This window comes from Lissotriton helveticus, chromosome 1_1 (assembly GCF_964261635.1).
Source record: "Lissotriton helveticus chromosome 1_1, aLisHel1.1, whole genome shotgun sequence".
Lineage (NCBI taxonomy): Eukaryota > Metazoa > Chordata > Amphibia > Caudata > Salamandridae > Lissotriton > Lissotriton helveticus.
This window is the reverse complement of record NC_136057.1, coordinates 1,414,567,740-1,414,581,882: the sequence shown is the minus strand read 5'-3', so window position 1 is coordinate 1,414,581,882 and position 14,143 is coordinate 1,414,567,740. Positions and strand designations below refer to the sequence as shown.

General features: G+C 46.2%; 1 protein-coding gene across 2 annotated transcripts in view; it reads left to right on the top strand.

The window, feature by feature from the left end:
* The window catches only part of C1_1H19orf38 (chromosome 1_1 C19orf38 homolog), a 134,105-nt gene that overhangs the window by 94,681 nt on the left and 25,281 nt on the right, over positions 1–14,143 (top strand). For both annotated transcript variants that reach the window (XM_078658052.1, XM_078658061.1), the window contains one exon: positions 2,473–2,500. In XM_078658052.1, coding sequence (XP_078514178.1) covers positions 2,473–2,500 — 28 coding nt within the window. The remainder of the gene's footprint in view (positions 1–2,472; positions 2,501–14,143) is intronic.

The following is a 14,143-nucleotide window of genomic DNA, read 5'->3' as shown; positions in this document are numbered from 1 at the left end:
TGTGGGTGGCTGGGAGGTGTATGACTCTGTGCATAGATGTATGGGTTCAAAAGTGCATGTGGAAACAGCTGTATGGGCGGTTTACTGTGTGCATGAGTGTATTGGTGAGTGAATGGATATCTCAGTGCTACATGTCAAAGTAAGTACATATGTAAAACACAGTACATGTGGTAGTTGACATATATAAATAACTGTGCATAAGAGCCAGTGAATGTGTGAGTGGCTGTATGGATTATTGTGAACTTGTATCAGGGATTGTATAACAGAGTAAATATGTGTTATTATATTTTTCAATAAGTAAGGTGTGTTTAACGATATAGTTGAGCAAATGGAGGTGTGATTGATTCTTTGCAAGACTGATTAGGTGTGTGAGTAACTCCATGGATGAGTGACAGTCTGTGAGTGTCTGTTTACACTGAGTGTATCTACGGTTATATTAGAGTCTGAAGAGGTTCATCGTATCATCACATGAATGATGTCATGAGTAATGTCAAATGAGATGTCATCAGTGATGTCATCAGTGATGTCATTTGAGATGTCATCAGTGATGTCATCAGTGATGTCACTGACCATGTCATGAATGATGTAATATGTGACATCATCAGCAGTGGATTGCGGGTGCGCGATATATAGTTAGTACAACTAACTATATATGGAATTTCAATGGTTTTGTGTGAGTAAAATAAGGTTTTTTAAATGCTAATTCCTAACTATATATGGTCTATAACCTATGGTTTTTTCAGTGAATATATATATATATATATATATATATATATATATATAAACGCTCCAATCGCGCCGAAAAGACGGGGCTCAGGCGGTGGGTGCCGCTACACGGTCGACGCGCCGTGCAATATTGATGCTCCAACAGCCCTTCTCCCAGCCGAGAGGGAAGCCCCTGTCAATGTAAATTGACAAAGGGCTTTGCCCGAAACGCGTCTGCACTAAAAAATAAAAAGAAACTCTGAAACCCATCCCGCGAGTGCTGCTTTTCTGCCTCTCTCTCGGCTGGGAGAAGGGCTGTTGGAGCATCAATATATATATATATATATATATATATATAAACAAAGTCCTGATAAAAACAAACGCTGTCTGGACAGCAAAATCAGGAAACGAACTTCCACACAGCAAATGCAATATTCAATGCTTTTATTCCACCAAAGCAGACATGACGCGTTTCGACAGGGAAGCCCCTGTCTTGATCACATGACATGCCCCGACCCATCAAGTGAATTTATATTGCAAACTAATAGAGCATGCATTCCTCCCCCACAATAGAGGTGGACAACAGACTGAGCGATACTGTGAGTATATACATTGTAGCTCATTCATAATAAAATCACGTGATAAATACATGTTGATGCAAAAGTTCAAAATATTTCATTGTCAAAATAACATGAATGATCATATACTGGTTATATTTGTAAAAACTATAATGGGCAAGTGCCCTTATTATATATAACCTAAACAATCGATCCTCTCTTGGTCTTGAAACAACAACATATGCTGATAAATCTTGATGATATCATAAAGTGCGATCTGCTCATAGCAATATAAAAAATGATTTTAAATTGGTTAAAAAAAAAACTGTGCGTGCTAAAATGACATAACATAAGAGCAACTCCATCATTGAAATTCATGATTATTTTTGAAAAAAAAGATATATTTATATATATACAAAATCACCATGATAAAAACTTAAAGTTGCAGAGACTAATCGCTCTAGTTCCACAGATATTGCACATGACTTAAAGTGCTAAGTGCAAAAATAGTACAAAACCTGACAACATAAAATAAAGGTTCCAATATTATATATAACTATATAATTCAGGATCATCAGTATTATTGTATTCACAATAACCCAGTGGATCAGTACAACTTTATATGAATGACTCGTCTCGAACAAACAGCAAACAAAGCCATTAATTTAATAGTACAAAGGTTAAAATCATGTGCAATTCAGCATGACGCGTTTCGGTCGCGTTACCACGACCTTGATCACACACATATATATATATATGTAAAAAAGGGGGGTGAAAGTTGCTGCATTTGTTTATCAGCAAAATCAGTACCATGGTTTGTGCAACAAAATTGAGTTCCATTGTAAAATGTGTGCATATGATAGGATATGATTTACTTTGATTTTCTTTGACACCTTTTTGAGACTAACATCTTAGAGTGATCTGTTAGAACATGAAATAACCAGTCCTTGTAAGGCACCTTTATGCAGAGATTTGTACAAAGAGAGCCTGGATTAAGGTCCAGAAAGCCACAAACGGTAAGGACGTCTGAAGCAGGGAATGGGGATAATGGAGACTGAGAAAAGACAAAATAATGAGGAGAACAAAATAAAGGTAATGGGAAAATAGAGCAAGTGTCAATTAACAGAGAAAAGATGCACAGTTAATGTGATTGTCAGTATTTTGTCTTATTACCCTGTTCACAATGCAGTGTTTATTTCCTTTCTACTAGTACTGGCCGCAAGAAAACGAAAGCAAAGGTGAGAATGAGAATTGGAGAAATGTCTGTATGTATGCCTTCACATCTCAATGTATGACTTTACAGTACATTTGTGAGATGCTCACATGCAATAGAGTAGGATGATTTCTGAGATGGTTCGTGTAGGAAGCTGTTCCTTCATATAGTATGCCAAAAAGAGGTATGCTTTGTAAAGAGTCCAGGCATTCTTTGTGAATGGACAGGGGTTTGCTCTAGCAATCCCAAGGGGCTCTATCTAGGGTAGTTTGGTTGTGCAGTCTTAGGCTTATCAGAGAGCAGTGTTAGACAGTTGTTGCACACACAGAGTCAATAAATGATACACACACTCAAAAAAGGAGAGCCACACCAATTTAGAAAAATAACAGGTCTTTTGATATATATTTTGAGCCCAAAACTGCGTAATAAGGTAAGTACTTTTTCGGAATAGACTTTTTCAGTTTTAGCAATGTTAACCAGCAGTGCTTTTTTAGGCGTAATGCTTTCCTATGGGAGAAAGAACAATCCCTGCATAAATATACTTGCAATGCGTTTCCGTAGGACCCCCCATTCAGTCGGTCGTGAGGTGGTAGTGGGACAAGGACCAAAGTTCAACCAGCAGATTGGTCCTACCTTCCCAGGTGAGTCTGGGTGCAGAGGTGCTGGCTGAGTTGTTAGCCTTGCACGCTACGTGGTAGATCGTAGGAGGAGCCACTTGGAAATAGGCTGCAAAGGGGGACTTGGGGACAAGTTCGGGAGCTCCCACTGGGGGCTCGGGTTGTGAGGACCCTGGGAACATGGAAGAGCAGTCGGTTTCCTTAGGCCCGGGCCAGGTGGCCCAGGTGGAGAGTATTTGTAGTGGGCTTGCTCTCGTGCATCAAGGTGCTCTCTGTTGTCGATCAGGACCAGCAAGGGGGACAAAGAGAGGACAACTGGGCCACTCTTGGTGCTGGCCTCTGTGATGCTGATATCCTTCGTCGGCTGATCGTCTGTGATGTTGTTGGAGTAAGTGATAGAGATCGCAGGCCACCCGGCCAATAATTTTCACCATACACGTACCAGGCCCATATTTTTCCAATTTATCATATACATTAATCGGGTGACCTAACAACTCTACTACCAGTAACCCTGGTTCCTTCCTATTTATTTCTATTGTACCCGACTTACCAATCCACCATTACGGGTACCTATGACCACAACGGATCAGGGAGCTAGCTGTAAAAGAAAAGGCAGGCAAAATACAAATACCGACTTTATTTCTCCTGTATTTATCAAATAACCACAGACTACTGGGAAGTTTTAAAAGTTTATCTTAGAAATCAGATTCTGAGTGTATGCAATTTACAACGAGAAAACAATCTATAATCAGAATAATGAAGAGCACATAACCATATAAAAAGAAAACTAAGGCAGCCATTTATGAGTCTATAGGAAAGTAATAACAAAGCGATATACTAAATAGATTTCAGAAAATGGATCATGAACTAGACTTTTACTGTTTTGAAAATACTGCAAGGTAAAGATTGGAAATCCTATACATCTATAGGAGGGGGGAAAAGTGGAACACGCTACAGTTCTAGCATCATTACGTCAAAATCAGATTGCAGGAGAAAATTATATACCACATTTATGATTCATAAACAGTATGGAGAGAATGTGTTCTAAAAGGTAGGGAAACATAGGAACATGCTAAGGAAAAATATACTGTGTGACTTTTATAGTAGGTTGCGGAAAGCATGGAAAATTAACGTATGCAAAGAAATGTCTTTATTAAAGCAAAGACAGGAAAATAGAAGGTGCAGTATAGAGTTTTCGCACTATATTTACCTAGAAAGGTGTGCAGACCAACCCTGGCCACGGGTCAGTTAAGAACAGGAAATACCCCAAGGAAGGACAGTCATCTATGGGACAGCAGGTGCAGATTGGACACCCCAGGACAGGACAGGAAAACCAGATTAGGATCAGGACCAGACCACCAAGGCACGACCAGCACCCGCAGTTCGGAAGCAACGCCTGCGCTCCACCCTCTCTGCAGCTATCAGTCAGAACCCCGATTGGGTTAGCGAACTCCCCAGCAAAGTGCTCCGCCAGCACTTAAGGTTTAGTAAAACCTTTAGAGTCTATGGTCAAATTCGGACAGAGTGCTCCGCAGCGCTCTGTATTCAGTCACCTATTGAGTGCGTTGGGTCAGTGACAGGTCAGCTATTCAGACAAGTCGGACAAAATCTCTAGCTAATCCTAGGCTAGTTCAGTTTTCGGGTCAGTGTACCACCCCCCAAATGTTGCAAGTGTCAGAATCCCCAATTTCGATTGGTCCCCAAGTAGGATAGGTCAACACCCCAATCAGAACAAACTTCTACAAGCCTAAATTACCATTTTCTGAGACTGCCTAGCAGGTTTGGGGTTCTCACTATAGAAATGACAGAATACAATAGAAAATATAACATTTGTTTCTAATGTAACATATTTTAGCTTGTCCGGCTGGGTGAAGGTGCATCTTCCCAGGCACGTCTTGGCAGGGACCTTCAGTTGGCACTTGGTCAATGCCACCGGCAGAATATGGACATGCGCAGGACCTCACATCAATATGGAGTCTTTGAGCATTGTATCAGACCCTCAATACCGCGGTACATGAAAAGTAAGCGAAAACAAATTAAAACATAGAAATAAATGAATTCACTGCATACTATGACTAGCTACTTTATACTCCTTAAATTGAAAAATTATACTATGGCATTATAATTAGTGCAACAGACAATAACACGAGAGCATCTGCACAAGCTTCACCACGTTAGAACACCGACAGCCATTTTTAGACGCAAGCACGCATGCGCACATTTTCCCACCAGAACTGCAACTACGTCACGTCACGTGAGTGTGACTAACGCATGCGCAGAAGCAAACCCATCAAGCGGCGGCCATTATAGGGACACGAGTTATTCGTATTAGTAAACACATAGGCAAGCATCACTAAGATACATGCATATCCAAAATAAAAGGAAATTAGTAAAACGTACAGATTTAATTATAGGATTATAATGTGATTCGAGGTTCTTGATTTAAGCAAGTCGCGTAATATGCGAAATCTTGCTTCATCATAAGTACTGGACTTTGAACATGCTTTGGTCGCTGTAAGGGCCTGGTAACACTGGATATTGATGCAGGAGGGCTCGTGGAGATCCTGGTGTCTTCAGGCTTGGCAGAAAGTTTGATCTGACCCCCTTGAGTGCACTTACCTTCTCCTGGGCAGCTACTGCTTGGTGGACCTAGTGGACAGCAGCTTCTTTAAACCAGATGTTGCAGTCAGTGCCTGTAGTCTGCAGATGAGAAGCTCCTCTACTCCAAAGGAGATGCCAGTTACTGGGGAAAATGCTGGCAACCCTCCGTGGCTTGTGGAGGATACACAGTTGCAGTGCGAGTTGAGTCTTTGCAAGTTGACGAGTTTCTGTGCCTCAGCCAGGGTTTGGCACTAAACGTCTACAGCAGTCTTCATTTTCTGCGGGGGTCAGCTCTTCAGTGTCCTCTTCTTCTTCTTTGTAGTGGAATCTAAAGATCTGGATTCAAGGAGTCCCCTTAATACTAAATTTAGGGGTGTTAGGGGAGTGGAGAGTAGTAGCCAATGGGCTACCTCCACTTGGGATCGCGTGGAGAGGTGTGGTGCAGCGGCCAGGTCAGCTGACTTCGGAGCAAAGGGTTCACGGTTCGACCCCCAGCTCAAGTGGCAGCTCAGCTCAGCACCGTGTGACTCTGGGCAATAGCTCACTAAATTTCCACTACGACCCCCAGCGCCTTGAGACCCGTAAGAGTGAGTAGTTTACGCTTACAAATACGGATTTACACTTACTACACTCCCTATGACAACTTCCTGTGAGAAGTGGGCATAGCCCTGTCCCAGTTTCCAAAATTCTGCCATCACCAAGATGGCGGGATTTTCCTAGAGTGGGGCACATCAGGCAGCTCACTTTAGGGGTGTGACTGACCTGGGTGTGCTCCACGTCTACTTTGTATACTAATTTCCCACCAGTCCTGGTTCCATATTAGCCTTGGAGGAGGGGGTGGCATTTCCCAGATCTGGGGCATGTTGGGGTAGCATATCAAAAGCAGCATGGCTTTGAAGCCTCCGGCCTTGGTATGCTGATTGATAACCATTCTGTTTGGAACAGGCATTGTTCCTGACCTCTGAGAGCAGGGCACTCATTTCCTAGGGATCAGAAGTGTGTCTGTGGTGGCAGGCTGGACTGGACCAGTCAGCTAGCACACTAGTGGACGAGTAGATTTCAGGGGGTACCTATTAATAAATCCATCACTAGAATCAGTGTGGGTTTATTAATACGAGATGTTTGGTACCAAACATCTTTTGTTTCACTGAAGCCATCATGTAGCTGGTGAACTTGTCGACACCAGTGCTCAGCTTGTCTACATTGTGGCTTTCAGTTCAACTGTTCAACACCAATAAAAAACAATAAAAATCTGCAAAATATGTATCTTTTAAATTGTAGGTCACTCCTGAAACACTCCTTGGAAATGTACCTACTTTTAGAAGAACTTAACCAAGATGTCTTATACCTAACAGAGACCTGGCTCAATGCAGAGTCAGAGCCGGATCTGGTTCAGGCTATTCCCCAAGGGTATCAAATACTACGCCAAGATCGTAAAGTGGGGAAAGGAGGCGGCCTAGCAATCATTTACAGAGACTGCTATAAGTGCTGCAGCTCCTCCAATCTGATACCAGATTGCGAAAGTCTCTCTTTCGCTATAGACTTCTCTCCCACCAATACCTTTTCGGGGATACTCATTTATCGTCCCCCCGGAACCTTAGGACAATTTTCTAACATCCTCCCTTCCATCATAGCCAGCCTAGCATGTACTCCAGCGAATTTTACACTATTAGGAGACCTTAACATTAATCTCCGATCACACTGCCCTAGAAGTGATAGCAAGCCTCTACTCCCTGCAAATGACCCAACTAGTACTTGACCCAACTCACATTAAAGGTCATCTACTTGACCCTGTTTTTAGTAATTGTATAGATTTTACAGTGGGAACTCCCTCCCCTCTCCCTTGGTCGGACCACTTTTTGATTCCCCTCTTCTGGGTCACTCCTGACCGGCATCCCCTCCCTAATACTACAATACTCAAGCAAAGAAACTGGGCTAAACTTCCCTTGGATGACTGGCTAATAGCTTTAGATACTTCCAGACCACTTAATAATCCAGACCCCATCTCAGCTAATGAGGAGTATAATAGCTGGATTTTTAACTCCTTCCGTGCTCATGACGAGCTCAGCTCGTCATGAGGCACGGTGCTCGTGTTCTCATGATGAGCTGAGCTCGTCGTGAGCCGTGGAACGCTCACACGCGGGGATAATTCCCCTGCTGTGCTGAGTGTTCCACAGAAACGGGTGTGGCTGCGAGGAGCTCAGCTCGTCGTGAGCACACGAGCACTGAGCCTCACGGGGGTGCTGTGCGTGCCCCCCAGCACAGCAGGGGAATTACCCCCGCTGCGAAGGGGTTAAATCTTTAGACTCGGTACTCCCCTTGAAATGTATTGAATCTAAGCACAGCACAAAGACTTCCCCTTGGTACTCCTCTGGATTGAGAGAATTGAAACGCATATGTAAAGGATTATAAAGGAAATGGAGATTGGATTACTCCCCCTCCAGGAAAATTGCTTATAGAGAATTGCTCAGAACTTATAAAAACGAAATTAAACTGGCACAATCAACCTTCTTTGAAGGAAAAATCAACGCAGCAGCCTCTAAACCGAAAGAGATTTATCGCATTGTGAGAACCCCCCTTAAGCTTCCAGAAAAACCATCTGACCCCACTAATATACAGGCCCGCTGTAACAATCTTGCCGAGATCTTCTTTCAAAAAATTCTAAATATCTACACCTCTTTCCCCCCTATTCTAACTGATTCTCTGCTGACTATACCCTCTGTTTTAGATATACAATCTCGGACTACCCTTGAGTCTTTCCCTGCTCTCAACCTTACTACATTAGAATCTAGTGTGCGCCAGGTGAAATCAGGCTTCCCTAATGACCCAGCCCCTCCGCGTACTCTGCTTTCAGCTACCCATAATGTCCTTCCAACTATACTCAACTTGCTTAATGCTTCTCTATCTACAAGCTCTGTCCCGCCCCCTGGAAGTGCGCTATGGTAAAGGCCCTTCTCAAAAAACCTAATCCAGATCAGGGAAATCCTAGTAATTATCGACGAATTTCCCTGCTCCCCTGGTTGAGCAAGACCTTGGAAAAATATGCCAACACGGTACTAGTAGAGTTCCTCGAGACTAACCACCTGCTTGACCCTTCTCAAACAGGACTCCGTCCCATGCATGTGACCGAAACCGCGTTGGTGGCAGTGACGGAGGAGGCAAGGAAGATCTTAGACCAGGGAGGATCGGCCGCTATAATCCTCCTTGATTTTAGCGCCGCCTTCGACACTGTAAACCAAATATCCTACTTCAGCAGCTCACCAGCTTAGTAGTCTCAGGGAAAGCTATTCAAAAGGGGATGATGGACGGAGCATTTGAGCAAATCAAACAATCACCCCCAGTCAACTGATCTGGGTTTAATCTATCACCATTCTTTAGCTCACTCAGCCACCCCAGTTCAGACATGGCCATATGCAAATCAGTCTGACCCTGTGCCTCATGGGAACAGTCCAGCCCGAACTGCCAAGCCATGTCTTCCCTGGACCGGAAACAAGCATCCTGGAACCGGTTTCGGATTCATAATCCTCATCAGCCAGGCTATCTTGAATCCAGTGGCCAAGTGAGCAAGGGACTCACGTCTGAGCATACCCTGCCACACTTAGGGCGAACAAAGCGATACAAAAGGGGATGATGGACGGAGCGTTTGAGCAAATCAAACACTCACCCCCAGTCAACTGATCTGGGTTTAATCCATCACCATTCTTTAGCTCACTCAGCCACCCCAGTTCAGACATGGCCATATGCAAATCAGTCTGACCCTGTGCCTCATGTGAACAGTCCAGCCCGAACTGCCAAGCCATGTCTTCCCTGGACCGGAAACAAGCATCCTGGGACCGGTTTCGGATTCATAATCCTCATCAGCCAGGCTATCTTGAATCCAGTGGCCAAGTGAGCAAGAGACTCACGTCTGAGCATACCCTGCCACACTTAGGGCGAACAAAGCGATACAAAAGGGGATGATGGGCGGAGCGTTTGAGCAAATCAAACACTCACCCCCAGTCAACTGATCTGGGTTTAATCCATCACCATTCTTTAGCTCACTCAGCCACCCCAGTTCAGACATGGCCATATGCAAATCAGTCTGACCCTGTGCCTCATGGGAACAGTCCAGCCCGAACTGCCAAGCCATGTCTTCCCTGGACCGGAAACAAGCATCCTGGGACCGGTTTCGGATTCATAATCCTCATCAGCCAGGCTATCTTGAATCCAGTGGCCAAGTGAGCAAGGGACTCATGTCTGAGCATACCCTGCCACACTTAGGGCGAATAAAGCGATACAAAAGGGGATGATGGACGGAGCGTTTGAGCAAATCAAACACTCACCCCCAGTCAACTGATCTGGGTTTAATCCATCACCATTCTTTAGCTCACTCAGCCACCCCAGTTCAGACATGGCCATATGCAAATCAGTCTGACCCTGTGCCTCATGGGAACAGTCCAACCCGAACTGCCAAGCCATGTCTTCCCTGGACCGGAAACAAGCATCCTGGGACCGGTTTCGGATTCATAATCCTCATCAGCCAGGCTATCTTGAATCCAGTGGCCAAGTGAGCAAGGGACTCACGTCTGAGCATACCCTGCCACACTTAGGGCGAACAAAGCGATACAAAAGGGGATGATGGACGGAGCGTTTGAGCAAATCAAACACTCACCCCAGTCAACTGATCTGGGTTTAATCCATCACCATTCTTTAGCTCACTCAGCCACCCCAGTTCAGACATGGCCATATGCAAATCAGTCTGACCCTGTGCCTCATGGGAACAGTCCAGCCCGAACTGCCAAGCCATTTCTTCCCTGGACCGGAAACAAGCATCCTGGGACCGGTTTCGGATTCATAATCCTCATCAGCCAGGCTATCTTGAATCCAGTGGCCAAGTGAGCAAGGGACTCACGTCTGAGCATACCCTGCCACACTTAGGGCGAACAAAGCGATACAAAAGGGGATGATGGACGGAGCGTTTGAGCAAATCAAACACTCACCCCCAGTCAACTGATCTGGGTTTAATCCATCACCATTCTTTAGCTCACTCAGCCACCCCAGTTCAGACATGGCCATATGCAAATCAGTCCGACCCTGTGCCTCATGGGAACGGTCCAGCCCGAACTGCCAAGCCATGTCTTCCCTGGACCGGAAACAAGCATCCTGGGACCGGTTTCGGATTCATAATCCTCATCAGCCAGGCTATCTTGAATCCAGTGGCCAAGTGAGCAAGGGACTCACGTCTGAGCATACCCTGCCACACTTAGGGTGAACAAAGCGATAGAAAAGGGGATGATGGACGGAGCGTTTGAGCAAATCAAACACTCACCCCCAGTCAACTGATCTGGGTTTAATCCATCACCATTCTTTAGCTCACTCAGCCACCCCAGTTCAGACATGGCCATATGCAAATCAGTCTGACCCTGTGCCTCATGGGAACAGTCCAGCCCGAACTGCCAAGCCATGTCTTCCCTGGACCGGAAACAAGCATCCTGGGACCGGTTTCGGATTCATAATCATCATCAGCCAGGCTATCTTGAATCCAGTGGCCAAGTGAGCAAGGGACTCACGTCTGAGCATACCCTGCCACACTTAGGGCGAACAAAGCGATACAAAAGGGGATGATGGGCGGAGCGTTTGAGCAAATCAAACACTCACCCACAGTCAACTGATCTGGGTTTAATCCATCACCATTCTTTAGCTCACTCAGCCACCCCAGTTCAGACATGGCCATATGCAAATCAGTCTGACCCTGTGCCTCATGGGAACAGTCCAGCTCGAACTGCCAAGCCATGTCTTCCCTGGACCGGAAACAAGCATCCTGGGACCGGTTTCGGATTCATAATCCTCATCAGCCAGGCTATCTTGAATCCAGTGGCCAAGTGAGCAAGGGACTCACGTCTGAGCATACCCTGCCACACTTAGGGCGAACAAAGCGATACAAAAGGGGATGATGGACGGAGCGTTTGAGCAAATCAAACACTCACCCCCAGTCAACTGATCTGGGTTTAATCCATCACCATTCTTTAGCTCACTCAGCCACCCCAGTTCAGACATGGCCATATGCAAATCAGTCTGACCCTGTGCCTCATGGGAACAGTCCAGCCCGAACTGCCAAGCCATGTCTTCCCTGGACCGGAAACAAGCATCCTGGGACCGGTTTCGGATTCATAATCCTCATCAGCCAGGCTATCTTGAATCCAGTGGCCAAGTGAGCAAGAGACTCACGTCTGAGCATACCCTGCCACACTTAGGGCGAACAAAGCGATACAAAAGGGGATGATGGGCGGAGCGTTTGAGCAAATCAAACACTCACCCCCAGTCAACTGATCTGGGTTTAATCCATCACCATTCTTTAGCTCACTCAGCCACCCCAGTTCAGACATGGCCATATGCAAATCAGTCTGACCCTGTGCCTCATGGGAACAGTCCAGCCCGAACTGCCAAGCCATGTCTTCCCTGGACCGGAAACAAGCATCCTGGGACCGGTTTCGGATTCATAATCCTCATCAGCCAGGCTATCTTGAATCCAGTGGCCAAGTGAGCAAGGGACTCATGTCTGAGCATACCCTGCCACACTTAGGGCGAATAAAGCGATACAAAAGGGGATGATGGACGGAGCGTTTGAGCAAATCAAACACTCACCCCCAGTCAACTGATCTGGGTTTAATCCATCACCATTCTTTAGCTCACTCAGCCACCCCAGTTCAGACATGGCCATATGCAAATCAGTCTGACCCTGTGCCTCATGGGAACAGTCCAACCCGAACTGCCAAGCCATGTCTTCCCTGGACCGGAAACAAGCATCCTGGGACCGGTTTCGGATTCATAATCCTCATCAGCCAGGCTATCTTGAATCCAGTGGCCAAGTGAGCAAGGGACTCACGTCTGAGCATACCCTGCCACACTTAGGGCGAACAAAGCGATACAAAAGGGGATGATGGACGGAGCGTTTGAGCAAATCAAACACTCACCCCAGTCAACTGATCTGGGTTTAATCCATCACCATTCTTTAGCTCACTCAGCCACCCCAGTTCAGACATGGCCATATGCAAATCAGTCTGACCCTGTGCCTCATGGGAACAGTCCAGCCCGAACTGCCAAGCCATTTCTTCCCTGGACCGGAAACAAGCATCCTGGGACCGGTTTCGGATTCATAATCCTCATCAGCCAGGCTATCTTGAATCCAGTGGCCAAGTGAGCAAGGGACTCACGTCTGAGCATACCCTGCCACACTTAGGGCGAACAAAGCGATACAAAAGGGGATGATGGACGGAGCGTTTGAGCAAATCAAACACTCACCCCCAGTCAAATGATCTGGGTTTAATCCATCACCATTCTTTAGCTCACTCAGCCACCCCAGTTCAGACATGGCCATATGCAAATCAGTCCGACCCTGTGCCTCATGGGAACGGTCCAGCCCGAACTGCCAAGCCATGTCTTCCCTGGACCGGAAACAAGCATCCTGGGACCGGTTTCGGATTCATAATCCTCATCAGCCAGGCTATCTTGAATCCAGTGGCCAAGTGAGCAAGGGACTCACGTCTGAGCATACCCTGCCACACTTAGGGCGAACAAAGCGATAGAAAAGGGGATGATGGACGGAGCGTTTGAGCAAATCAAACACTCACCCCCAGTCAACTGATCTGGGTTTAATCCATCACCATTCTTTAGCTCACTCAGCCACCCCAGTTCAGACATGGCCATATGCAAATCAGTCTGACCCTGTGCCTCATGGGAACAGTCCAGCCCGAACTGCCAAGCCATGTCTTCCCTGGACCGGAAACAAGCATCCTGGGACCGGTTTCGGATTCATAATCCTCATCAGCCAGGCTATCTTGAATCCAGTGGCCAAGTGAGCAAGGGACTCACGTCTGAGCATACCCTGCCACACTTAGGGCGAACAAAGCGATACAAAAGGGGATGATGGGCGGAGCGTTTGAGCAAATCAAACACTCACCCACAGTCAACTGATCTGGGTTTAATCCATCACCATTCTTTAGCTCACTCAGCCACCCCAGTTCAGACATGGCCATATGCAAATCAGTCTGACCCTGTGCCTCATGGGAACAGTCCAGCTCGAACTGCCAAGCCATGTCTTCCCTGGACCGGAAACAAGCATCCTGGGACCGGTTTCGGATTCATAATCCTCATCAGCCAGGCTATTTTGAATCCAGTGGCCAAGTGAGCAAGGGACTCACGTCTGAGCATACCCTGCCACACTTAGGGCGAACAAAGCGATACAAAAGGGGATGATGGACGGAGCGTTTGAGCAAATCAAACACTCACCCCCAGTCAACTGATCTGGGTTTAATCCATCACCATTCTTTAGCTCACTCAGCCACCCCAGTTCAGACATGGCCATATGCAAATCAGTCTGACCCTGTGCCCCATGGGAACAGTCCAGCCCGAACTGCCAAGCCATGTCTTCCCTGGACCGGAAACAAGCATCCTGGGACCGGTTTCGGATT